We start from the raw sequence: 27,803 nt of genomic DNA on the forward strand, positions 1-27,803 counted from the left end.
AGTAGGTTCGAGAGGGGGAAAGGCAGGTAGGGTTCTCAATCTCAGAAAGCTTCCAGAATGTCTGTTGAGGAAGAGGTTATATAAATAAACATATATACAGTGCTACATTGGTACCCATCATTAATTCTTTCCGGAACTTGTGACAAGTTCTGGAACAAGTGACAAGCACTGAAAGTGATGAACACCAAAGGATGAAGCATTTTCTATGGTGGCGCGGCATCATGACTCATACAAGTTCTAGCAAATGCCATGAGTCTCCAGCAAGCACCGAGAGCTGAAACTTTTTTTTCACAACAGAATGTGTCGAGAGCAGGGTTTGATGAGTTCTGAAGCCAACACGTACCAAGGTATGGCTGAACTTAGTTGTGCAATTATAAGCAAGATACTTCCAAGGATAAGGAAGATTGTACAGGTGGTGGAGAAATCTGTAAAAGACTTAACCAAGTCTGACAGAGAGGCTTTGATGAGAGAGGGCTCTGTGTGCTGAAATCTGAAGAGTGTCCAGGAGTTAGCTAAGTGGAAAGAGGCCTGGAGAAACTTTTCTCACAGAAGGAATGTTAAGTGAGAAGGGAGGAGGCATAGAGTGAGGCATTTCCTGAGACTGGAGCAGAAAGGGGAAAATCCATCAGAGCCAGTTATAGGTCTTGTTGGGAATCTGTTGAATAATGTGATTCAGTCTTTGAACAGCTCCTCCTGCCCCCATCACTTAGAATCCTAGGCTTGAAAGTTTGGGTGAAAAAGGAGTTCTACTGAAAGTAATTTCACAGGGTGATGTAATCATAAATTCCTAACTGGGAAGGTCATGGTGGGTAGTCACGCCCCAGGCACATAGCCTCTTTAGTATAAGGTTTATTCTTTGCCTTATACAAGTCCATTGTTCTTGTGCATTTGCTTAACACACTTTTAAAATGCCAGAATAATCTTTCTTCTTTCAGACACCTAGGAGGCGTAGGCACTCTGAAAAGAGCACGGAATCTTGTTAACCACATTGTAGTCCGATTCTTACCTTGCTTTCTCCCAGCTCATTTAATCTTCCTTATGTTCCCTTCTTAATTCCAAATTCATGAAAGAAACTGTGACCTGTCATTCTAGAAGGCATTTTTTCCTCAGTGTGTTGAGAACTTGCTTCCAGTTGTATCCTGTTTGGCTCAAATAAATTTACATTAAAATACAGGTTTGGACTTTGTTAAAAGAGCAATCTTAGAAGTACTGTCATCGCACCTTCCATTCAAGGCACCCAAATATTCCTACTTACACACATTCAAGGAAGGTACCCTAACACTAATCTATACGCAATGAACTGCGGAGCCAAGACAGTCTTGTTAAAGCTCGATACCCAGCATCCAACGTGTTATCTGGCACTTAGCTACATTTTGTTAAGTCACTTGTGGATTCCAGAAACAGGTGTACTTTGAAAGTGTATTCTTTAAAAATGATGTCATGGATAATTTTCCCAAGTTAGAGACCCGTGTTTGCCTCCCTGCTGAGGCCCGTGGGCCCCTGAAGCCCCTTCAGGCAGGCGTGGGGAGGCCCGGCTGCGGGGAGGCAAGCCGCCGCCCGCAGGGGCGTGCTCAGCCTGGAGTTTGGCGGCGGAACCCGTAGGAGGCGGAACTTCGGCCGCGCGGAGCCACAGTCCTGCGGACACTCAAGAGTGAAGCACCCTCCGGTCGGGAAGGAGCTGACGCGGGTTGGGCCCCGGCAGCCATCAGCCATCGCGCTTTGAGGTTCGGTTTCGACGCCAAGGAATTGCATTCTCTCTAATCGCAGGTGAGTGACGGCTTCTCCTCCCGGGAGAACCGGCGGGCAGCAGCTGTGGATCCCTAGGAGGGTGCGCTTTTTGGGGCTTAGGCCTACCCAGCGTCCCTGGCTGTGGCAGGGCGGCCCTTTCCCGCCCCGGAATCAGGCGGCGCGAGGCAGGATGGGTTCTCTTTCTGATGTGTGGGGCCGGGGCCACTCTGATGGTCCCCTGGGCAGGACATTGTTGCTGTCAGACGGTGGGTTATTTCGGGAAGAATGAGATGACTCTAAACTGCAGGCAAACCCTCCCTTCCCCTTGGCCTCAGTTTCTTCCCCAGATAAGGTGAAGGCGGCGGGAATCTTTGACAGCTTAAGAGGTTGTGACATGGTGTGTTGTTTTCAGGTCTCCCAATTAGTGTACGGGCAAACTGAGCTTTTTTACTAAAAGTAGTCAACGTCTTGTCATAGCCCAACTCCCATTTTAGTGAGAAAAAGATACATTACTGTGGGAAACTGTAATGATTAATGATTTATAAGCTGTTCCAAGATTTTACAAGATAGGAATTTGTTTTGACAGCAGCGAAAACTGACATCGTTGGCTAAAAGAGCCAAACTCCTCAGAAATTTAAGGTGTTTGGTACATGGGGCAAAAGGAGGTGAAGTTCGAAATCCTTTTATCTTGAAAAATTAAGACTAGAGCTATTTGGATGTTTTTTATATCAAGATCTGTATTACCACATGCCTTACTCTGAAGAATGTTCTCTGTTCAGTGCTAAGTATCAGTTAAGAGTAAGTCGCATTGAAACAAATGAAAGAAAAGGAAAGGAACATTTATTGACTACTATGTGTAAGGCACTATGCGCACAACAATCCACTAAGGAAGGCGGTAGTATCACTTCTATTTTAGAGATGAGGAATAAAGGAAGCCTTACAATTTGGCAGTCATTAGTGGTGCTGATGTGTCAAAGCAATTTGTAATATATGTAATACAAATAGTGGATTTCCATTCCTTACCAGAATATTTTGAACTTTAAAAACTTTAAGATTATATAGTTGATTGGCATTTCTTGAGTTTGCAGAAAAGGAAGGTATTGCCTTTATTTTAGAAATGTTAGGGAAGTGTTTTTCAATAATTATGAATATTAGTTTAAATAAGGTACACTTTAACCTGCCTTTTCTTGCATTTCAAGCAAGAATGGAGACAAAAGATTAGGCTATCAGAAATAAGAATCACTGCCCTATCACTCGAAGCTTACAAATCAGAATTCTATAGTAATGATTCATTATTTCTCCACCCTCTTCTCTTGACTGAAACTCATTTAGATTATTTCTGCAAAACATTACTAAGCAAATCATTTTAAAATCAGTGTTGAAAAGTTTCTCTTCCTTGTGCATAGCTTTTAGAACTTCAGTTAAAAGTATTTAAAGGATTGAATGTCATTGCTTATCTCAGTTTTTATTTTCATAATTTAGTATAGGCAAGTTCAGTATTCAGACTCACAACTTTTTTCATTAGAGTTCTCTCCCCCCTTTTTTTCACTCTTAAAAAATCCTACTTTTTATTGTTGTCACAGATTTAACTGTCTTTCAATCAAGTATCACTTTTCCCCATAGGAAACATGAGTATGTACTTTTTGTTAATTACATGAGCAAAAAGGGTCTCCTTACATTATTGTTATTGCTATGCATTCAATGCTAAAGTGTTTTCTTGAGTTTATTTGCAACACTGCTTCAAAACTTTAAAATCTATAGAAAGAAAATCTAACAATTTTAGGGGAGAATATTTATAAAGCAGCAGTGTCTTGAACATTGAACATGGTTACTGTCCATCCGTAGGAATGCACAGGGCCTTGCTGAAATTCTGCAAAACATGCTCAAGAAGCTTCTTTTTGGCCTCTTTTTAAAGAAATTTTTATTTACTGATTTTTTTTTTAGAAAAAGAAACATTGATTTGTTGTTCCATTCATTTATGCATTCGTTGGTTGATTGTTTTATGTGCCCTGACCAGGGATTGAACCCACAACCTTGGAATATGGGGATGACACTCTAACCAACTGAGTTGCCCAGCCAGGGCCAGATTTTGACGTTTTTTATATTTCTAGTATTTCAGTTCGAGAGAGTGGTGTGTATAATTCCTAAGTTAGCTTACAGATAGTATACTCATCTTATGGATTTTGTGCATGTTTTAGTCATAAATCTGATACTGTTATGTAGAAAATTATGATTACTCTTTTAGTAAAACTTCCTTTTTATAACTTGGAGTTTAAAGAAACTAGTGCCTTTTCCAGTGACAGTCAATGACAGTGTTGTTAATATTTAAAGTAAAATCAGAATATCATTAAAAAAAACTTTTTCATATTAAAAGTTGTTAACATTGACGTTAATTTGAAAATTGGTATTTAAAGTTTTGTGCATTGAATTTAATCTGAATGAGTTAATCCTACCTTATATTGTAGAGTATTCAAGGGGTTTTCAGGTCTGTTGGCATATTTAATGATTCTTACAACTCTGTGAAGCAGGTGGTAGCCCCGCTACATGTAGGAGGAAACTAGGCTCAGAGACTGGCTTTCCCAGAATGAAGTATTGGTATCAATATTGCAAAAGATGCACATTAAGTCCATATTTTTTAAATTCCAGAATATGTACTCTATCCATTTTACCACAGCTCTACCATCCTTTATTTCCCAATTTATTATTATTAATTGTGTAATCCACTCTGATATTATAGTTGTCTCTTTAGAGTGCCATAGCTTTTAGTTTCTTCCAGCCGTACTTTTTGTAGTATTTGTATCTTGTTGTAGTATGTGTATTTTTTCCCTTCAAGTTCATACCTAAATGGTTCTGCCTAATTACTTATATAAATTTATTGAAATATTAAAAGGCCATGTAAATTTGTAAATTTGACTTTAATTTTTTTATAATAGCTTTATTGAGATCATAGGTTACAAAATTTACCCTTATACCTACAGAGCAGTGTTTTTAGTATATTCTCAATGTTGTGCAACCATCATTACTATGTAGTTCCGGAACATTTTATCCCCCTCAGAAGAAACCTAGTACTCATTAGCAATCACTGCTGATTTCCCCTTTCCCTCCTTTCTGACAAACATTAATCTACTCATTACAAGGATTTGCCTGTTCTGGACATTTCATATAAATGGAATTATCCATATAAGTTTAATGGAACAAGACTTGAAAAAGTTATTTTTAACCTGAGAGGTTCTGTTCCATTACACCCTTTGCACTGATTTTCATGTTACTTGAGTAGATCACTTTTTTAACCTGCATAGGGCCTTTTCCTGTTTGGTGTTCATGCAATAAATAAATCTGCTGACGTGTATATGTTTCCTTGTTCTTGACCTTTGCTCTTCACATGTCTTAATAGGGTGTTTATGGTGTTGCGTAACCTGTTCTCAGGGCTCAGGTATCTGTTTGTGGCTAAGTAATTTTTATTCTTAGTTGGGCATTTTTACCTCTCTTTTAAGATGACTAATGATAACTTCTAGTTTGTTTTAAGGTTCCTAGAAACCACAAGTTTATAGAAATATGTGTATCTCATTATCTTTTAAAGCAGAGTTTTCCCATATAGGTTACTAAATTCTCTTTCTCTTGGGACAAGTTTTATAGCAGTAAATAGCTACCATCCTTATGCAAAATAAATCCTTTGTCCTTCAAGGCTTACCCCATTCTACCCTCCTTATAGCTCTCACCTACCAACAGTCGTCTTCAGTGAGGACTTGGCCACTTGGTCCAGTCTGGGGTTCTACAGCAAAGCCCTCCTTTCTTCTAGGTGATCCCACTGCCCATCAGTGTGGACAGTGTATTACATCGGTTAACTTCCCGCATCTTCCACCTCCAGCTCTCTCCGGCCGTCTGTGCCAGAGCCAGGCCTTGGAGCTTGCCATCGCCCGGGCCTGATCCTCTCTTGAATTTTTGAACCCCACCTTCTCCTCCACTTTGCTGGCACAGTCGTGGCCCACCTTTCCCTTCTCGCACCCCTTTACTACATCTGTGCCTGCTTTCCCACTAAAAGCTTTCCCCCTTTTCTCCCAGGTCTGTATTGTGAGAGCCCCACCGTCGATCCCCATCCTTTCCCCCATTTTGATCAGATCACTTTAACACCCTCTCTCCTTGTCTTTTTTTTTTTTTTTGTAATTCCTGTTCTGGAAGTCCCTAATTCTTGTTTACTCAATATTCTCTAAAGTTAAGCATTGCTGGAGTGAGGGTGGAGAGGAGAGGGGGAGACTGGAAATCAGTGCAGGCTGGCACTGCTCCGAAGGCGTCAATTTCTCTACACTCCTCCTCACTTTTGGAGTCAGCTTCTATGACCTCCACTATACATTCCTGGCCTGCTTCCTTGTAATCTTGGAAGAAGAGATGTGCTCTCAGTCCAGGTTCTTCTTGAAACTTTGCCCTTTTTGGTTAACTCCTTCCTTCTCTTTCTGTCTCATATTTAACCTCTTCCCTTCAATTTATCAACATACTTGAGCCTCACCCTTCCTTAAGAGGAAAATCTCATTTCCTTCGTTTCACTTAGCTTCTTCTGAAAGAGGAATCTCTGCTCACTGCCTCTATTAACCTCCCGTCCCATTCACTTCTCAATGACAGCAAGTAGGTATTAAGTACTGACTGTGTGCATTGTATCTTATATGATCTTAACAATCCCTGAGAGGCTTTGCAGAAGAAACTTGTATCTCGTTCAAGGTCACTTAATTAATGAATTGTGCAGACAGGCTCTGCTGTGCTTTAAGTGCTGGTCACAGGCTGTCCTGTGCTGCCGCGCCACCACAGGCTGCTCATGCTCTCAACATTTGTCTCCTTTGTCACCAAAGCCAGCTGTGATATCTCTGCAGCGATATAGGATGGGGCTAACTTATTTCCTTTCCAGCTTTGCCACCGTCTTTTCTAGTTCTACCCTCAGGGGTTCCACTGGGTCTTCCACCTCTATCTGTCCTTTAAAGACTATCTCAGGTGATGACTCATTTCTTCTAGAGCATTTGGCTGGGGCTTAGGGGTAGGAGGACTTTAGGCAGAGATGGTGGGAGAACATTCTGATGTTGAGAAGGACAATGCATAGAGGTGTAAGGTGGTACAATACAGGTCACCGGCAGTGAATGGCAAGCGGTTTACTTAGGCCCAGGAAAAGCTACAAGTGGGGAAGTAAATGTGTATTAAGCTTGGAAAGATAGCTAGAAAGTAGACAGTGGCAGTTCTGGAATAATGGACTAGGAGTCTGACTGAATCATTTTTGAGCTTACAAACTTCCAGTGGCTCTTCTTTCACATGTATTGGGTGACCACATAATTTCACACCTAAATCAGGACCCTTTTGAGAGTGAAAAGAGGCAGTATTAGTAATTAGACTGAGGTAACTGCTGAGACTGTCCCCAGCAAACTGGGAGTTATAGTCACCCTGACTATACCAAAAGTCAAGTCCAAGACCGCGTTTTTTAAAAATTGTTGAGAGAGAAGCACCGATTCTCTCTCTTGCGTACAGGTTGCCCCTTGTACGCAGCCAGACCAGGGGTCACACGTGCCCAGGCTGGGGAATGAACCTGCAACCTAGGCACGTGCCCTGACATGGAATCTAATTTGCAACGCTTTGGTTATGGAATGACGCTCCAAACAACTGAGCCACACCAGCCTGTGCCAACGTGACATTTTTTTTTATCCTCACCCGAGGACATGCTTATTAATTTTAGAGAGAGAGGGGAAGAGAGGGAGAGAGAGAAGGAGAGGAGCACCAAATGAGAGAGAAACCTTGATTGGTTGCCTCTCGCATGCACCCCAACTGGGACTGAACCCACAATCTAGTCATATGCCCTGACCAGGATTTGAACCAGTGACTTTTCACTTTGTGGAACAATGTCCAACCGACTGAACCACACCAGTCAGGGATTCTGTATTGCTTCTTAGGTCCGTATATATAGGTATCAAGCATGGAAAACCAAATGTCTATGTTTGTCTTAGATTTGTTTATCGCTTTGGCTTGTGCCTCACTAATTAGAATTCATTGGTTTTTACTCTCAGTTTGCAGGTCCCTAACCTCAATCATATTATCTAACATACCAGATTTTTTGCTGTCCCCTTTTATTTTGTGCCTCTGCACACAATATAACCTTCACAAAATTTAGCAAACTCTTACTCAGTCTTCAAGATTTGGACTAAACATTGCCCAAGAAACCTTTCCTTAGTTGCATCTTGTTGCCATAGAACTATGGGAATAGGACTTTGGATTTAGAGACAAGCAGGACTTGTGAACATACAAGGTCTGTCCACAAGGGGACCCAGTCATATAATATGAAAAATAGAAACATTTATTGAGGAAGATACAAGAAACAAGAAACATTGTGCAAAGCACAATGACACCTTAGTCCCCTTCAAAGTAGACACCTTGGGACCTCACACAGTTCTCCCAATCGCCATCAGCTGCCTCATCACATTTTCCTGAGTTTCATTGATGGGCTGAAATCTCTTCCCTTTCAAAGGTGATTTCAGTTTTGGGAGAGGCCAGAAGTTGCAGGGACCAAATCTGGGCTGTTGGGGGGCTGAGTCACCTGGGTTATTTGATATTTTGCCAAAAAACTGCACAAGACATGATGTGTGAGTGGGCGCGTTGTTGTGATGAAGCTGCCAGTCACCAGCTGCCCATAGCTGCGGCCTTCTGAACCATCCAGGTAGTTTTGGTGGAGGAACATTCAAGTTTAATGCAAAATCTGATGTAGATTTGTTGCTCTACTCAGTCATTTTGAATGCGACAGCCACACAGTGCACATGTTCACTCAACAGCATCTACCGCTCCCACTGACTAGTCCAGCAATGTGGTCGTTGTTCAGGCATGCGCAGTCCTTGGCTGCCAGGTTACATAGGTGTCTTGCAAACCATTCTCTTTTATATTAACAATGGCTGCACTTTTTCCAGACAGACAACCACCTACAATTTTTGATTTCTATTTGATCTAGAATGGTAATAGTAGGAGGAGGTGTAATTTTCAACTTAAGTAAAACAGAAACTAAGATATTAGATTTTTGTGTATATATATTGCTGTTGTAGATCTCATTCTTGCGATCCTGACTCATGAAACTTCATAATTTGCCAGTTACTCTCTTAATCAGGAACTATCTGGTTGCAAGAACAAAATTCTGCTCACGCCAGTTCAAGTAAGGGTGGGAGGCTATTGCCAGGATCCAAGGAATCTCCTAGTAGGCACTGCTAGGCACGAACTGGAGGTAGGCTGTCTCTGTTCTCTGTCTCCTACTCTTACGGCGAGGTATCTCTCCACGCTTTACCCTCTAGGAATTCTGAGTTTGGTGGGCCTGTGTCATACTCGGCAGCCCACAGGAATGAAAAGTGGTCAAGGAACGCAATGTTGTGTGTCATACTCTGTCTAAAAAATGTCAAAGATAATTACAACCCTTCAGACTTTTTTGGATTTGGCCCAAGTTTGGGGCCTGGGTTTTTTTGTTCAGCTCTAGAAAATGAACTCTATTGATCTGAAAGTATATTTTATATACAGTATGTGATCTTTTTTCAAGAAGCTTCTGTCTCTTAATTTTCATGTTAACACTATTAGTTTATCAAGCACATGTCAATTAAATGCTGAGTTGAACTACACACTGCACTTTCTACTGTGACTTAAGATTTTTTAAAAATTTTTATTCAGTGATATGATTAAAATTTGAAAAATGCAAAAAGATAAACCCAGAAATGTACCATTTGGTACCAACGGCTTCAGAAGACCAAAAGAAATAGAAAAAGGGTTTTTACTCCATTAGGTATATCTGGCCTTTGAAACTTTATTATCATTAACTTTCTTCTCTTCTCCCTGCCCTTCTTCCCTGTCTCTACTGGTTTGGTAAATATTCCATAGGTCATATATAATTATTTTGAACTAGATTACTTCCAAATTTTTCTTACATAATACTTTGATACACATCTTTATATATAAAGCTTTTCAATATTTAGGACAATTTCTAAAAGTAGAATTCTTGGGTCAAATGGTATCAACAGATACATTATTGCCAAACTGGTTTTGAGAAATATTTATCCTGCCACCAAAAGATATTTATACTGTCACTGACAACGCCTCTTTACTGCACCTTTTCTGGGCCTGGCTGTTACCGTTCTTTTTCATGTCAGTTACTTGGATGGACAAAAAGTGGTCTCTTCTTGGTATTTTAATGGCATTTTGTATTTTATGCATCAGTATAGATCAGGTTAGACCAGTCTGGATAAGAGTGTTTAATTCTCTATGGTAAGATTGCTGTAGAGTTATTTACTCAAGAGTTGGTTAATGTTGTTGGTGTTTAATGTATATTCGCATTTAATGTTGATTACTAAATTCAAAACACTTTTTTTGCAGACCCTGTAAGATTTGGATATGTCCTTTATATTTGACTGGATTTACAGTGGTTTCAGCAGTGTGCTACAGTTTTTAGGTAATGTTGACTCCTTTATTCCGATTATCCATTTAAACCTAGTTACATAAAAGTACTTATTTGTGTAGAGCCACTTTATAATATACACAGTAGTTACAAACGTGGGCTTTGCAATTGTATAAACATGTTTAATGAGTTATTGTATCTTTCTCCTTCTCTAAAAATATTGAATAAATAATAAAATCTTTTTTTTTTAAGAAAAAAAAGAAATGAGCAATCAAGCCATGAAAAGACATGAAGGACCCTTAGGTGCCTATGTAAGAGCTATAGTATGTAAGAGCTACATACTATAAGATTTCAACTATATGACATTCTAGAAAAGGCAAAAATATGGAGACAAAAAAAAATCAGTGGTTGCTGGACAGTGGGGATGGAGTAAGGGTAGGAAGAGCAGGAGAAGCACAGGAGATTTTTAGAGGATTGAAAATACTTTCTTTAAGATTGTAATGATGGATAATAGTGTCATTACATAAATATATTATAAAGGTGCAGTGACAAAAGTGTGCCATTATACCTTCATCCAGACACAGAATGTACTACACCAAGAGTGAGCCCTAAGATAAACTGTGGGTGATTATGATATGTCAATATAGGTTTATCCTTTGTTAAAAAGATACCATTTAGGTGAGTGATATTGATAATGTGTGGGGGGTGGGGGTACATGGGCAATTTTTGCCTTTCTGTCAATTTTGTTGTAAATCTAAAACTCCTCTTTTAAAAAAAAAAAAAAGGCTCTGAAGAAAAATTATAAAACTTGGAAGTCGGACTTCCGGCCAAGATGGAGGTATAGGTGGAAACACTTTGCCTCCTTGCACAACCAAAAGAAGGACAAATTTTAGAACAAAAAGTAGCCAGAATTGCCAGCAAATCGAACTGTATGGAAGTCCGACAACAAAGGAGCTAAAGAAGAAATATTCATCCAGACTGGTAAGAGGAGCAGAGGTGGGCGCCTGGGCGGAGAGGACACACAGCAAGGCTGCAGCTGGCAGACCAGGCCGTCCCATATTTGCATGCGGATAAACTGTGAGGAGCAGCTGGGGAGCGGGCTAGACGGTGCAAACCAGGGTTCCAGTGCAGGAAAAGAAAGCCTCAAAACCTCTGGAGGTAAAAACCTGTGGGGGTTGTGGCAGCAGGAGAAACTCCCAGCCTCACAGGAGAGTCCCACAGGGTCCTAGAATGTACACAAACCCGCCCACCCAGGAATCAGCACTAGAAGGGCCCAATTTGCTTGTGGGTAGCGGGGAAGTGACAGAAAGCTGGCTGAGAGCTGAGCAAGGTGCCTTGTTTCCTCTCAGGCCCCTCCCCAACACACAATGTCACAAGGCAGCTACCTGGGTTCCTCCCCTAACCCTCCACCCCAGCGAATACCTAAGGCTCTGCCCCTTCCAACGTAACAGGCCTGCAGAGACAGAAATATGGCCCAAATGAAAGAACAGATCAAAGTTCCCAAAATAGAACTAAGCGATGAACAGATAGCCAACCTATCAGATACACAGTTCAAAACAGTGGTAATCTGGATGCTCACTGAATTGGTTGAGTACAGTTGGAGGATGGAAGAAAAAGTAAAGGCCACGCAAAGTGAAACAAAGAAAAATATACAGGGAACCAAGAGTAAAGGGAAGGAAACCGGGACTCAAATCAACGATTGGGAGCAGAAGGAAAAGATAAACATTCAACCAGAACAGAATGAAGAAACTAGAATTCAAAAAAACAAGGAGAGGCTTAGGAACCTCTGGGACAACTTTAAACATTCCAACATCCGAATTATAGGGGTGCCAGAAGGAGAAAAGGAAGAGCAAGAAACTGAAAACTTATTTGAAAAAATGAAGGAGAACTTTCCTAATCTGGCCAAGGAAACAGACTTCCAGGAGATCCAGGAAGCTCAGAGGGTCCCAAAGAAGTTGGACCCAAGGAAGCACATGCCAAGGCACATCATAATCACATTACCCAAGATTAAAGATTAAAGACAAGGAGAGAACCTTAAAAGCAGCAAGAGAAAAGGAGACAGTTGCCTACAAAGGAGTTCCCATAAGACTATCAGCTTATTTCCAAAAGAAATCTTGCAGGCAAGAAGGGGCTGGCAAGAAGTATTCAAAGTCATGAAAGGCAAGGACCTACATCCAAGATTCCTCTATCCAGCAAAGCTCTATCATTTAGAATGGAGGGGAGGATAAAGTGCTTCCCAGACAAGGTAAAGTTAAAGGAGTTCATCATCACCAAGCCTTTATTATATGAAATGTTAAAGGGACTTATCTAAGTAAAAGAAGATCAAAACTATGAACAGTAAAATAACCAAAAAGTCACAATTATCAACAACTGAACCTAAAAAAAAAAAGAAAAAAGCAAAAGCAAACTAAGCAAACAAATAGAACAGGAACATAATCATAGAAAGGGAGAGCAGAGGGGAGGGAGAGGGGGAAGAATCGGGGGAAAGGTAAAGGGAATAAGCAGCATAAATAGGGACAAAATAGACAGGAGGAGGTTAAGAATAGTATAGGAAATGGAGAAGCCAAACAATGTATATGTACGACCCATGGACATGAACTAAGCGGGGAGGGAATTCTGCGGGGAGGGATGGTGCAGGGCTAAGGAGAATAAAGGGGAGGAAAAAAATGGGACAACAGTAATAGCACAATCAATAAAATATATATTAAAAAAAAGAGAAATACTCGAAGTCATGAAAAGCAGCCAAGATTGCTCCACCCAGCAAAGATATCACTTAGAATCAAAGGGCAGATAAAGACTTTCCCAGACAAGAAAAAAACTAAAGGAATTCATCATCACCAAACTATTGTTATATGAATTGTTAAAGGGACTTATATAAGAAAAACAGGAAGATCAAGCTATGAATAATAAAATGGCAATCTATATGTACCTTTCAACAATTGAATCTGAAAAAATAAGGAAACAAGAAGAACAGAGACAGAATCAAGGAGACAGAGTGTTTTGATGAATGCCAGATGGTAGGGGGTGTGCGGAAATGGGTGGAGCGGTGAGGGGACTAAGAAGTCCACGTTGGTAGCTACAGAACAGCCATGGGGCTGTAAAGTACGGTATAGGAAATAGAGTAGCCAAAGGACTTATATACATGACGCATGCGCATGAACAGTGGTGTGGGGACTGCCTGAGGGAGTGGGGGGTGCTGGGTGGAAGGGAGCAAAGGGGGAAAAATTGGAACATCTATAATAGCACAATCAATAAAATATAATTTTTTTAAAAAAAGGGAAAAAAGAAAAATTATAAAACTCAACATGGAAGTTTGCAGTAAATGCCAGTCAACTATAATTTGGTCAATGCTGTCTTTTTTCTACTTATCACTTTCTCAATGCCTAGTTGATACGTCTCAAATTATGTGCTTTCTTGTTGTTTCATAGTTTTATGCAATCATGTGAATCGTTTAACCTTATTCTCAGGGAAATTTGACAACAAACCAAACTTTTACTGAAATACTAATTTATATTGTCAAAATACTTAATTTAATTTTCACCCATCAAATTTTCTTTAATTTTTCTTTTGCTCTAACTTCATAAATACATGATTTCAGCTACTTTATGAATGTTTCTCTAGTAGAAGACACATATGTTTCCCCTCAAATTGTCAAGGGGATGGCATTTTGGCATTGCAGATAAGTTTAGTTTTATAATGATTTGAATTCCCAAATCATAATGTATATAAAATAGCTCTTCAAAACTAAAAATATGTCACAAATCCAAGCTTATTCAGGCCAGTTTATAAAGTCTTAAAAGTTCAAAAGTTGTTTATTTCTCTTTTTTTTAAAGATTTTATTTAGTTTTAGAGAGAAGAGAAAGAGAGGGAGAGGAACATCAACTGGGTGCCTCTCGCACGCACTTTGACCGTGGACCTAACTTGCAGGCTAGGCCTGTGCTCTGACCAGAATTGAACAGGTGACCTTTCGTCCCGGGAACGAAAGGCTTCTGAATCATCCAAATAGTTTCAGTGGGGGAATGTTCAAGTGAGCCATACCAGTCAGGGCTAAAAAGGTGCTTCTTCATCAAAAATCTAGAGTAATTAGGAAAAACATCTAAATAAACTGTTAATATATTATACTTTTACTGAAGGTCATTTTATTTGGATAGATTGTGTCGGATATTACTTTGACTAATCATAGCTTTCTCTATAGGCTTATATAAGAAAACAGGTAAATTGGTATTTCTTGGATTGGATAATGCGGGAAAAACAACATTGCTACACATGCTAAAAGATGACAGACTTGGACAACACGTTCCAACATTACATCCCAGTAAGTATATTCCCCCATACGATGTTGTTATTTTATCAGGTGATACTGATTCATAGATGCTAACCAAATGCTTTTTTGTTTGGGTTTTTTTTGTTGTTGTTGACTAAATTATAATCAGGTGATTTGACCTGTTTTTAAATAGTAAGTTATAGGTGACCCAACTCCTAGGGAGTATGTTTAAATCTTGAAACAGTATTCATATATTCTGATCAGTTAGCACACCTTCTCCAGCTAGAGGAGTTAAAGTTACTGTCTCAGGGATAGATCATGACACGATTGAGGTCTGTCCAACCAGATGGTACTTAGGCTGTGTAAGCCACCATAACCTTGGTGACGCGAATAATGACTTAATACATATTGTCCTGAATATAAGGCTGTGTAATAGGTACCTTTTGGGAAAGTAAACTGACAAAGTTATTCCAAAGAAGCCAAAATTATAAATAGCTGAAACCTCACTTTTACTGTTGAAAGGCTATGAGTCAAGTAGACACAGAGTTTAAAAGGCACTTTAATCCACAGATTGATTATGAAATAATGAGGGTGGCCTTAATGATAAGTATAAAATTGAGAACTGGCCCCAAAAATAGTTATCTAGGAAGATTTCGTAAAATTGACAAATCTTTTTTTATATTAGGAGAAGAGAGTGGGGCTTGGCAAATAAGATTGTGATACGAGAACAATACTGTTAAAGAAAAAATGACCATGATGAAATTGAGTTTATACAATTGTCTGCAAAAAAAGGGAGAATTGGAAGAGACTATATTAGGTGTAAGTCATTTAAAGTTTTTGATGTTGTGCTCTTGTATCCAACAAATATTTATTGAGCACCTACTTTATGCCAGACATTGTTCTAAGTACTAGGAGTAAAAGCAATGGCACAAAACAGTTGCTATCTCAGCCTTCCTACAGCTCACATTCATTTCAATTCATATTTTTCAGTTAATCAAAAGTATATGTGAAAGAAGTAACATGTATCTACCCTATTATCTGGCAGTTCCACTACTAGGTATTTATTTAAGAAAAATGAAAACATATGTTCACCAAAATCCTTGTTCAGGAGTGCTTATAGCAGCTTTATTGGTAATAGACAAAAGGGGAAACATCTCAGAAGTTCATCAAAAAAAAAAAAAGAATGAGTAAACAATGGAATTCTACTCAACAAGAAAGAGGAATAAACTCCTGATACATACTAATACACATTATACTGCATGGAAGAAGCTGGTCACACAAAAAATTACATGCTGTATTTTTTTTATACTATTTATATGAAATTCTAGAACAGGCAAAACTAGCCTGCGGTGACAGAATTCAGATGAGTCGTTTCTGGGAGTGGAGGTGGGGACCGACCAGGAAGGGGCTGGGGCGACTTTCCTGGGATGTTACCAATGTTCTGTGTCTTAATTAATCAACCTGGGACTTTTTAAATAAATCAGGGAGTGTAACCATAGAGGTATTTTGAAAACCACATCCAAGCATCATCTTTTCCACATGGAAAGGAACACACTGTGACCACGAATTGCATTAATTATTTATTCATTTGGCACAGTATGTACAGAATTTTTAACAAGATAAACAGCTCTAGGGCCTTAGCAGTTACTGACTAGTAAACAATCACAGTGAACCTTTCATTGTATTGTAGCAGACTTCTGCTTTTGGCCATGAGGGAGTAACAGAGTCTGGAATTACCTTCCAACTGTTAACAAGTAAGAAACTGGACAAAAATGTACACTGCAACTGTTTCCAGATATTGGACACTAGTTAGCCTATGACAGTGGTTCCTGACAGAAGGAAAGCAAACCCTTCTCTAGTCAAGCTTTATCACGGGATAACTTTCAGACCATGGTGCAGGAGAGGAAACCCGAACATAACCTGGAAGTCTTGCCAAGTTTAGGAGACCGAGGCCAGAATTTGGAGAGGCGGAGGTGGCTAGCCTTTGCTGGGCAAGAGTACCAGAGGAAGGAGCTCTGCAGAGAAAGAACTCCAGAAATTTCTGTGGCTGAATACCCATCTGTGCACGCATAGGGTAAAACTCCACATGGCCAAAGAATAGTTTCTGGAGGAGGGATTCTAGCAGAGCTGTTAGCCAGATAGTTCCAGGTGCTCACATGGCCCCAGGAATCATTCATGTTCCCATCAGCCAGAATGGAGAGATCTGGTTGGACACACAGGACATTGAATAGAAGCTCCAAAAGGATCAGACCTTGACCTTAGTAACGGATTAAAGGAGCCTCAAAGGAAAGGCTACTTTAGATCTGCCCTAACAAAGCTTCAAAGCTGATCCATGATCAATTTAACTGCCTGCCAGAATAAAGGCCACTTTCTTCAAAAGAATAAAACAAAATCTACCATCCAATCAAAAAATTATTAGACATGCAAAAAAGCAGAAAAGTATAATCCATATCCAGGAGAAAAATCAGTAGAAACAGATCCAGAAGTGACAAAGATGATGAAATTAGCAGATAAGAAAATTTAAGCAGCTGTACCGAGTGTGCTCAAGTATTTAAGGAAAACATGAACATAATGAGAGAAACAAAAGATATAAAAGAACCAAGTAGAACTTCTAGAAATAAAAATAGAATATCTGAAATGAAATTTTCACGGGATAAGATTAGCTGCAAATTAGTGCCAGGGCAGCAGGAGGAAAGGCTGGTGAACTCAAGTCAATGCACTAGAAGCAGAAGGTGAAGCACAGGGGAAAAATGACTGGGAGAAAACGAACGGAGCCTCAGTCGCTTGTGGGACAATGTCAAGCCATCGAGCAGACCTATTATTGAAGTCCCAGGAGGAGAAGGTAGGGAGCGGGAAAAATATTTGGAGAAATAATGGCCAACTGTTTTTTATTATAATTGTGTTTGTCATTAAAAACTGTCTCCTGTAAAATCTGACAGCCATGAGAGAAAATTGTGTATTTTACCTGTATCATTTAAGCTGACTTGCAGGAAAAATTATTAGGTTGGAGAAGTCACTTGAATTCACAAAAAATAATTGTCTGAATAGATTTCCAGCTGGAGAAATAGAGAAGGAAAAATAAGCAAGTGATGGGTTCGTGGTAGGTAGTAAGCAGTAGAATTGAATGTTACCATTACTGGTGCCGCATTGTCAATATGAATTGGAGTATATCTAATTCCAACAAAGAACTCTTTTATTAGTTCCTAAATGTTTGATTTGACCTTAATTGCAGTTAAAATAAGTCAAATATTAACTGATATATACCATGAATGGATTTCTGATTTTCATGTCATAAAAATATATTTTATTAATTAGCTTCCGAGGAACTAACCATAGCTGGCATGACCTTTACAACTTTTGATCTGGGAGGACACGTTCAAGGTAAGATTCTATTACTCTTATAGTAGCTTTATTTCAACTTAAAAATGTGACCAGTATGTTCCAGTGCATGAAATCTCATTCTACTCAAGGAAGGCAGAATACACTTAAAATTTAGGAGTTATTACCACAGATAAATGTTTTAAAAGCAAAGGGTGATTTTTCATGATACTCCAGGTCAATTTAAGTCTGAGTTGCTTTTGGTGTGAAACAAGTGGGTAAAACTGAGCCTCCATCCTCTCTCTGCCCTAATCCACGCCTCACTTACTGTCATAATCGTGTGATGAATGTGACTGGTCTGTATGGAGAGCCTTCACCGGCTAAATCTTTACCTACAAATTAAAGGCCAGACCCGTAGATTTGGCATTTTGGATCTCTGCGATCTGATTTCAGTGTACCTTTCAAGGCCTTATTTCCCACTCTCCCCCTTGCCATTCTCTTTACTCCAACCAAACCGAACCCCCCCCCCCCCGTGTCCTCCCACCTCTGTGCTCATGCCACCGCCATCTGCACATGAGTGGCCCCCCTGTAGGGCCCGGGGTGAGGGCTGCTGCCGTCCCCGGGAGCTGCTTCCAGCCGGGAGTGCTCCCTACTGCGCTTCCACAGCTCTCTGGGCGCTTGCGTGCATGTCTGCAAGTTTGGAAAGACTGTCTTGTCTGCTCTCCTAGACTTTCTGGGACTGAAATCCTGTTCACCTTTATATCCCCAAAAGGATTTGGCAGTACCCAGCACATAATTCACAAATGAAGACTAGTACGAAGTTGGTGGGCATTCTAAAAACCTCATGACAGATAGTTGGAAAGATTTCAAGTGGCTGTGGCTGGTAAAAGCACATTTGAGACATATGATTGTTTGAAATCACATAAAGTAAATTCTGGAATATAATGATTAGAGGGAGTGAGATCCTAATGAAGCTCATCTGAGACTTCATTTCTATATTGTTTTTAAGATATGTCATAAAACTGAAGTCAGAGAAAAAAGGTCTTTTCCTCTGGGGTATTCCAAAAACTCTTTTCTCCTCTAGAAAAGGATGTCATAGAAGACACTACCCAAATGGTGTTATAGACTTTAATTTCTGTTATGAATTGAACAGTTTGCTTTTATTATTTTAAGTCTGTACCTCGTGCTGATTTCCTTCTGCCACTGACTCCAAATTTACCACTGGCAAAAAACAAACAAAAAAAATTGATAAGCTAGAAATGTCAAAAAATGACTACTGCACATGAAAATAGTAGCAGTTCTCTAATGAACTTCACAGCATCGTTGTCCCGTGGTAATGGAGGAATTCTACTTCTAACATGGGGGGCTTGGGGCAGAGTAAAGCATTGACTTGCCCACAGCCAAAGAAAGCCTGACATTTCGTCTTCTGGAAAGATCTTGGCAACACTGGGTAAAAGATTAACTTGAGTATAGAGTGAAGTAGCAGCAACTAAGGGATAATTACATTTGATATCTTATTGGACTTTCATCAAACCACCTACTAGCTTTGACCAGCAAATGAAATCTAACTCCTGATTGTTTTTGTTAGCTCGAAGAGTGTGGAAAAACTACCTTCCTGCTATCAATGGCATTGTATTTCTGGTGGATTGTGCAGACCATGAAAGGCTGTTAGAATCAAAAGAAGAACTTGATGTAAGTTAAATAATTAAAACGACACATAGTTGAATTGCTAGGAAGCCCGAGAAAACAGGCCGGCGGTCCAGGTGTCAGAGCGCAGCCCTCCCGCAGCCTCAGATGTGGCTCCCGGCAGCTTGTGGGGCTCAGTGGCTCCTGGAGCTCAGAGGAAGCAGCTGCTGAGGAAGTGCCCCCGCAGACTTCCTTCCTGAAGCCTTGCGCTCCCTGTGCAGTGTGCCCTGGTGGTATGTTCCATGGCTGCTCCGTTCCTGGAGTGACCTGACCTTGAGTTCCTGGTCATACTAAGATGCTGGTTTCTTAAGGAGCTGGCCAGAACCTGGAAATGCTGTAACATACTGTCTTTGTCGCTTCTCCCGGGAATGAGCAGGGCCATGCATAGCCTCTTCCCCTAGATCAGATGCTTCTTACAGGGGCTCAGGAGCAGCGGGCAAGGCCAGCGCTAGATCTAGGACCTCAGAGCGCAGATCCATGATTGGTCTGGAGGCTGGCCTGCCCGTGCCTCTGCCCAGAACATGTGCACAGGTACTAGTTCATGTGAAAAAGTTCAGGTAGGTTCTGTGGTCATGAAACAGGGTCAGGGAATTCCCGAGTTGCTACCTTATGCCACACACTACGCGAATTACCTCACTTAATTCTAATTCTCAAATCAGCTCCGTAATGTAGGTGCTACTACTCTCAATTCTCTTTGAACTTCAGTGAGACCTATTTGTCCAAGATCTCACAAATCAGACGCAGCAGAACTAGAAATGAAACCAGTCTGCCCATTTTCCAGGCGTTGGCTCTGGTCCCTGTACCTCGCTGATTCACAGAGCAAGCAGTGTGAGCATCTACAGAAGGAGCCTTAGGGAGACAGAAGAATTGAGCTGATGGGTTCATTGAGCTCCCTTTAAATGGAGGAAAAGTTTGCCAAAGAAAGTTGGCAAAACTGACATGTTGTGATAGAGAGCAAGTCCTTGGTACCCATTGGATATCTTGTCAAAATAAGCTCTTCAGATGGTTTCATATTGACATTTTGTGTTTCTTTTTGTTTTTATTTTTTTTTCCAGTCACTAATGACAGATGAGACCATTGCTAATGTGCCTATACTAATTTTTGGGAATAAGATCGACAGACCTGAAGCCATCAGTGAAGAGAGGTTACGAGAGATGTTTGGTTTATATGGTCAGACAACAGGGAAGGTAAAAAAAAATTTGGCAAGTGTGAATATTTCATTCAACAGTATATTTTTATCTTCTGAAATAGTTTATTTCAGCCGCTAACAGTAGTCCTGTTATTAGTCTAATTGGTACAGTCTGGCTACATTGGTTTTTTTTTTTTAATTAAAGTATAACTGACATATAACATTGTTAGTTTCATGTGTACAACAAAATGTGTTTTCACATTACTATTGTCCAACTCCAAAAGCCCATTGTCTTTTTTTTTTTCTTAAAAATTATCATTTACTCAACATCACTCATCATCAGGGAAATCAAAACCATAAGCACACCAGTCAAAGTGGCTGTTATAAGAAAGTTAACAAATAACATGTGCTGGCCAGGAAGTGGAGGAAAGGGAGCCCGTGGGCACTGTCGGCGGGATTGTTAACTGGTGCAGCCACTGTGGACAAGGGCACAGAGCTTCCTCAGAAAGAGTAAGAATAGAACTACAGTATGACCCAGCAATTCCACTTCTGGGTATTTATCTTAATTAGTCGAAAACACTCATTAGAAGAGATATTTGCACTCCTGTTCTCAGTGTGTATGTGTTAGGCAGCAATAAAGACATTTTGCCAGTTGCAACAACATGGATGAACTTAGAGGACACTGTGCTAAGTGAAATAAATCAGAGTAAGACAACTATTGTATGGTTTGACTTACATGTGGAATCTAAAAAAAGAAACAAAGCAAACAAACAAAACAAAGCAGACACACTCATAGGAACTCAGCAGCCATAGGGGTGGTTGCTGAGGGCAAGGGGCCGGGGATGGGTGAAGAAGGCGAAGGGGAGCGCGGCCAGCAACACTGTGCCAGGCTTGCACGGTGGCAGAGGGCCGCTCGGGTCGGTGGGGGGATCACAGGGTGAGGTATGAAAATGCTGAGTCACTGTATTGTACGCCTGAGACTAATGTAACTAATATAATACTATGTACCACCTATACTTAAAATACCTGTCATTTATACATTTTGGCTTTTTAAATGTCCTCGCTTGTTTTCTTTATACCACTGAATTAGACCTTCTCTTGGTGAAAAAAATGTTAAAGCTCATTTATAAGAAATTAAATGAAAGCTTTCAAAATTTTTTAAAAATAAATGTTCAGAAGTAACCACCAAATAATACACTTGAGTGTTTAAACACATTAGTAGTGTGTTTAGGCCCCCAGCTCAGTGTTAAGGCCCTGAATTCACCAGAGGTAAAAATAGAACGTAAGTAAACTTGGAAATAGGAGTGCGTTGAGGTTTGAACATACACTTAATAAAGATGCAATTTTTTGCACTTATTCCTACTGGGATTTGTTTGGAAGAGGGACTTTTAATAATTCAATTCCATATTAATTTTAGGAAGTGCCTTGTTTTTTCATAAAACCTACTCAGAGAATATTTATCCTTAATATGTGTGAAGCCTGTTGGAGGAGCTTGAGTTTTTCCTCAGTCAGTCAACGACTGTTTCCATCCTGCGTGCGGCCCGCGCCACCCCTTTCCCACCCTGTCCCGGAGCTGAGCACGAGGGCTCAGTGCCAGCTGCGGCTTTATCGCAGTCGCCTGTGGGTCTGAGATAGCTAAACCGCCATTCTGCTGGAGAGTGGGATTTTTATTTCACACAGGGTCTGCAGCGTAATGTCTGTCTTCTCTCCTAGGGCAACGTGCCTCTGAAAGAACTGAACGCGCGGCCCTTAGAAGTTTTCATGTGCAGCGTGCTCAAAAGGCAGGGCTACGGAGAAGGCTTCCGCTGGATGGCGCAGTACATCGACTAGCGGCCGCCGCGGCCCGCGCCGGCCTCGCCGCTCAGGCCTGCTCAGAGATTTGATTGTGAACATGCATAACTTGAATTCAATAGACTTTCGTTGGTTAGAAAACAGATATTTTTAGATTATTAATATTATATCAACTTAATTTGAGTGAGAATTAAAAACTGATTCAAATAAGTTTGACTATCACAATGTTAGCTTTCTAATTCCATGAAGATAATTAGTTTTTACACTTTGTAATCTGACATGACCCCCAGCGCCATTTATAAAGAGCAACTTTCCAACAGGACATTTGAAGCACTTTTTAACAGTATGAAACTACAAATATAAACCATAATTAAAAGCTCATCATGTTAAATTTTTTATGTACTTTTTGGAACTAGTTTTTCAATTTTAGATTATATACGCCCACCTATCCTGAGTGTACGGTTAATAATTAGCTTATTGATGATTGCATGATGCCTTACAGGTTTCAATATTTTTTTCTTATGCAAACATCATGCAATAAAACAGACCCTCATGTTTGGCATCGCCATTGGGCAGATGTTCCGTTTTAATGTCTGACCTAGCTGGTGTGCTCTGAAACTTCGAATGTGTACATTATACATATGAGGTGGTTGTTGGGAAAGAAGACTGCTTCAGAATATTTAAGATAATGTTTCAGTCCCTAGAGACTTTCGCATTTACCAGGAGACAAGTTGTGCCTGGTTGTACCTTATACCACATTTATCTCTCGATCCTGTGTATTTTTATCATAACACTGCCGTTCCCAGGACCAGTAGGGCCCACGTCCTAGTCCCTGTGCGACTGGCCTTCCGAAGAAACACACCTCTCCCGGTGCAACACGCGGCTGACTCCCGGTTTGCTAGGCCCCGGCCGCTCCACTCCGGTTGTCTAGCTCTGAAGTGCTCTGATCTTACCGGTGCCTGGTCTGGTCATCTCTGCCTCGTCACCAAACATAGTGACAGGCAGCAGTCTCCCCACATTTAGAGCTATTCCCCAGTCTCTTTACACTTCATGGCGCTTCCCAGGCAAGTGACAAGTAGGGTCTTGTGCGGTTCTTTGTGGGGCCTGCGGATCTGAGGGCAAAGAAAGCCTGTCCTGCTTCAGCGGTCACTGAGGTCGTGGGGGTTCTGCTCCTGTCTAAACCTCTTTTGCATTCTTTGCCATGTTTCATTTCTTGGAAAGAAAATGTTTCATTGTGTTTCATTTTCCTTTTTCTCAGTTGTCCTCAGCCAGCTGGTACGCCACGGCACAAAGGCTGTCATTTATCCACGCAGTGCTTGTCATGCGACAGTGTTCCTGAGCCTCAGGGATGGACTCACTGATAAACTTTGGGTTAGCTTTCTAAAACATTTTAATTTCCTAAAAAAAATTTCTTTTTTCCACTTAAGATTCCCCTAATTAGTAAAATAAGATGAAAGATCAGTGCCAAATATGCTTCTTTAAAGACTCTCAAGCTTAAGATTTTCCTGTTGGTTTTAAGCCAAGATTTTACAGTATATTTAACCAATTGCATTGAGAATAGATTTGCTCCAGTGCCATCCAGAATAATTTAAATATTAAAGTTAGTATTTTCTCTAGCCATTGTCCAAATCAGTGCTACAGTCCCCTCGGCAGGGACAGGCGGTAGGAGGCAGACGAGGACAGAGGGCAGTGACTGGAAGGGGCCGCCAGCGAGCCAGACCCCCAGGGCCATTTCCGAGCGTAGCATGTGGGTGTCGCAACTTGGCCGTTCCTTGTCACTTTCAGCTTCCTCCTTGCTTAGAAACTTGAGGAGCACCATGGGAAAAGTAGGGAATGACCTTTCAGCCTGTTGGTTTATTTTGCCAGATATGTTTAAAGTCCTCATTTCTGATGTCCTGGCTACACAGAACCATGCCTTATTAAAAGGAACTGCCTCTTGTTGACGGAATGTTTCTTCAGTTGAAGTGTTATTTCCTAATATCTATTGTGATACTGGAGAAGTTAACTACTTGTCTCATAAATTGGTATAAAGGAAAAAGTTCACTCGTTTCTCTAGAGGGGAAAAAATGCTCTTGGTACAAACTGTCTTGCTCCAGAATTCTCATTCTGGTTTGGCCCCTGGGATCAAAGAAACAGACTCACTCTGTGGACCGTGTCTGAACTCTGAGCATTTTCCCAATGCTGTGAGATTCTTGCGGCCTGAACCTCTAGTGAAAAGCTGCCTTTAGCGGCCACCGTCTGTCCTCCCAGCGCCAGGGACACAGGCGTGCAGCGTCCCCAGCCGGCGGCCCTCCCCCAGCTGCGCAGCCATTCTGGCGCTCGCCCTGGGCCCTTGGCCCTGCGGAAGGGCGGCCGGAGCACTTGGGGACCGCGTTCTGCCTGTGCCTGTGCAGGTGTGCACACCTGGGGGGTATCTGCGGGTAGATGGTCCTGTTGGGGGTACAGGCTGACTTTGTACCTCCACGGTAAGGCATGAAAATACAATTGTTAACACTTGCATGCAGGTTAAGATTGGGTATCATATAAATCAGGCACGGTCCAAAAGATGTTTTAAAATCTTAATTCCAAAGCTAAAAATACAAAGTCTTAGCCCACTTTTATGTTTCTAAAGAGATTCTTAACCCCACACCTATTTCAGTGACTGCTGTTCATTATACTTTTGGGTAACTGGTTAAATTGATGGATTGCAGTTTGTCTTGATCTCAGTGAATTTTGAGTGGAGAGGATAGCATTTTTTAATTGGGGCGTCGACATTTCCTAAAGCACAGTCGGACCCCTTATGCCCCAGGAGATAAGTTCCAAGACTGCGCTGGGGTGCCTGGAAGCGCAGGCAGCACTGAACCCTATACACTGTGGGGGGTTTCTGCTCTACATATATGCCTTCTCACTGTCAGAAGGCACTTTATGGCTCCCCTTTGGCATATCTGAGTGCCAGCACCGTCACTCGCGCACGGGGCCGTTCGTTGTTCAGTAAAAAAGGGTTCCTAGGCCCGCGGCGGAGGGAACGGCAGGCAGGGGCGTGCGCAGAGTGGACGCCCAGGACGGGGGCCAGTTCCTGTCCGGGGGGAGCAGCGCGGGCCATGCGGGATTCCATCACGTTACTTTACTCAGAATGGCACACAATTTAAAATTTGTGAATTTTTTATTTTTGGAATTTTCTACGTAATATTTTTGATCATGGTTGGCCGCAGGCACCTGAGACCTCAGAAAGTGGAACTGCGGGCCAGAGGAGAGACTACCGTCTGTGAGAAAGCGTCCTTTACAGTTGCTCAGTTAGCCCGGGGTCTCCGAGAGCCAAAGACGTATGGGTTCGGATAGCGCCTGCATAGATCTACATTTTAGTTTCGTGTGCCTATGTACTGTGGTTTACAACATAAGCAGAACATTGTTTTTCTTAGTTTTCAGGTGGCTCCCACTTCTCTGTAGTGCTTTCCAGTACATAAACTACGTGTAAGTCATTAAAATAGGATAATAGCTGTGGTAATAGTGTGTCTTGCCATCTGCAAGATGATTTGACAGACCACATTCAAAATCCAGCATTTTCCCAAATTCCACCATTAAAAGCTATACTTTTATATCAGTGTTTTTTTTAATCTCTCTCTCTCTAAAAATCAATAAACATATCCTCTGGTGAGGATTAAAAAACAAAAAAACAAAACCAGTACACTTCTTAGTTGACATGATTTGAGAGATTCAGCAGAAAGGTTCACGTTTTGTGAAACTATTCGGTATGTGACTCAGTGGAGCAGTTCAGTCTTGTTAGTCACATGACTGAAGTTTGCACGGATTTATTGCCAAATAAATTTTGACTGTAGTGTACTGATAATAGCTCATATACAGGAAAGTCTCTCAAAATAGTCTTGTGTTCATCGTCTTTAGAGGGTAATGTTTGGATCATTTGAAACATATGTAAAAGTTGGTGAAGCCGCACAGAAATCTCCAAGAAAGCATGAAAAATAGAGATTAGCTAATACAAATTCATTGAAAATTAATAGAAAGTTAAAGGTATTCTATAAGCCTTTGCTATTTTGCTATAAGTATGGATTCAGAAAACAACATATCTTCAATGAAGGACTAAATTCTTAAAGCTACATGTTGATGCTTCTAGTTATTTCCTTCATTGCCCTTCTTTTGAAATGGAGATTAGTGCTTTGTAACCAAATAATGAAAAAGGAAAAGAATGAGCTCTTGTAATAGGGGACTGTGCCTCTGTGTAAAGTGACTGATTTTGTTAAAACCATGTTTGCGGTCCTGAACCCTCACACACACCCCTACCGCACACCTGGACAAAAAGACCCCCAAGTATGAAGGGAATCGGCAGTAATCGAAGACAGTTCTGAACCAACTACTTTTTGTCTTTGTAATGTAGGATATTGGGTAGCTAATATATGTAAGACCACTGATGGGTTGTTCGGGGCTTTGACTGCACTTTTAAATAGAATCCAAAGTAATCAGTCAAGAAAGCAAATTTATGCAAAGTCCACTTTGTTTCAGGAGTGCTCTCGCCTCAGATAGAGTGTAGGGCAGAAATGGGAGAGGCTTGTTGTGATTTTACACAGAACTATTTTTGGAAAAGCTACACTGGAGTGGATGAATTCTTAAGCATGTACTTCAAATAGGGGAGGGGGGATTAGGTTTAATGTTAGTTTAAAAAATTTGGAGGTAAGCGCTGGCTGGTTTGGCTCAGTTGGTTGGAGTGTCATTCTGTAAACCAGAAGGTTGCAGGTTCGATTCCTGGTCAGGGCACATGCCTGCGTTGTGGGCTTGTCCCCAGTCAGGGTGAGTTCAAAAGGCAACTGATCAATGTTTCTCTCTCTCTCTCTCTCTCTCTCTCCCCCCCCCTCCCCTCTCTCTAAAAAAAAAAAAAATCACAGACCATGTCCTCAGGTGAGGATAAAAAAAAAATTTCTTTGGAGATAAAAAAAATGTGTCTAAAAAATGGGGGGAGAGTAAAAGGGGGTGACAGTTCTACTGTGTGTAATGTACAAGTTGTCCTTGGAATGTTTTTCTTTATCAACTGTAAGGAGCCACATCAGGAGGGCCAACTCTGCGCGGGTTCCTGTGTTCCCTGGTGCTGCTCCTCACTGAACACAGTCGGCTGCCGAACCGAGGCGAGAGCGCTCAGGCTAAACGTAGTCAAGTGACTTTATAAGGGATCGAAGTGTTTTCCATGATAAGGCCTCCAGTATTTGGCTACATGCAGAGTATGCTGAAGCGGTAAGGTGGTGATAAGGTTTCATCACTAACCCTGTTTGCACTTTGCACACTGCTTGCACGAGCATCTTAGTGTAAATTTTAACCATTGTTTTACAGTATATACAGATTGTTAAGCATAATTTATATAAAGATGTTTCTGTTTACCTTTATGTATTTTACAAAGAACTATCAATACAATAGATGGTAAATGTTCTTGGATTGTGTTTGTATGTTATTTTTATTATGGTCTATTATCCCTTCACCCCCTATGAACTTGACTGTCAGGAACAGAAAAATAA

General features: G+C 40.9%; 1 protein-coding gene across 1 annotated transcript; it reads left to right on the plus strand.

The window, feature by feature from the left end:
• Nucleotides 1-1,617: 1,617 nt before the first annotated feature.
• SAR1B (secretion associated Ras related GTPase 1B) lies at nt 1,618-27,717 on the plus strand. The gene is made up of 7 exons (XM_054568451.1): nt 1,618-1,767; nt 10,099-10,174; nt 14,316-14,435; nt 17,700-17,765; nt 19,291-19,394; nt 20,444-20,575; nt 22,231-27,717. The coding sequence occupies exons 2-7, from the start codon at nt 10,117-10,119 to the stop codon at nt 22,345-22,347; spliced, it is 597 nt and encodes a 198-aa protein (XP_054424426.1). The 5' UTR covers nt 1,618-1,767; nt 10,099-10,116; the 3' UTR covers nt 22,348-27,717.
• Nucleotides 27,718-27,803: the final 86 nt, after the last annotated feature.

Source organism: Pteronotus mesoamericanus, unplaced genomic scaffold (assembly GCF_021234165.1).
Source record: "Pteronotus mesoamericanus isolate MK-2021 breed Mesoamerican mustached bat unplaced genomic scaffold, CSHL_Meso_final contig_2, whole genome shotgun sequence".
Lineage (NCBI taxonomy): Eukaryota > Metazoa > Chordata > Mammalia > Chiroptera > Mormoopidae > Pteronotus > Pteronotus mesoamericanus.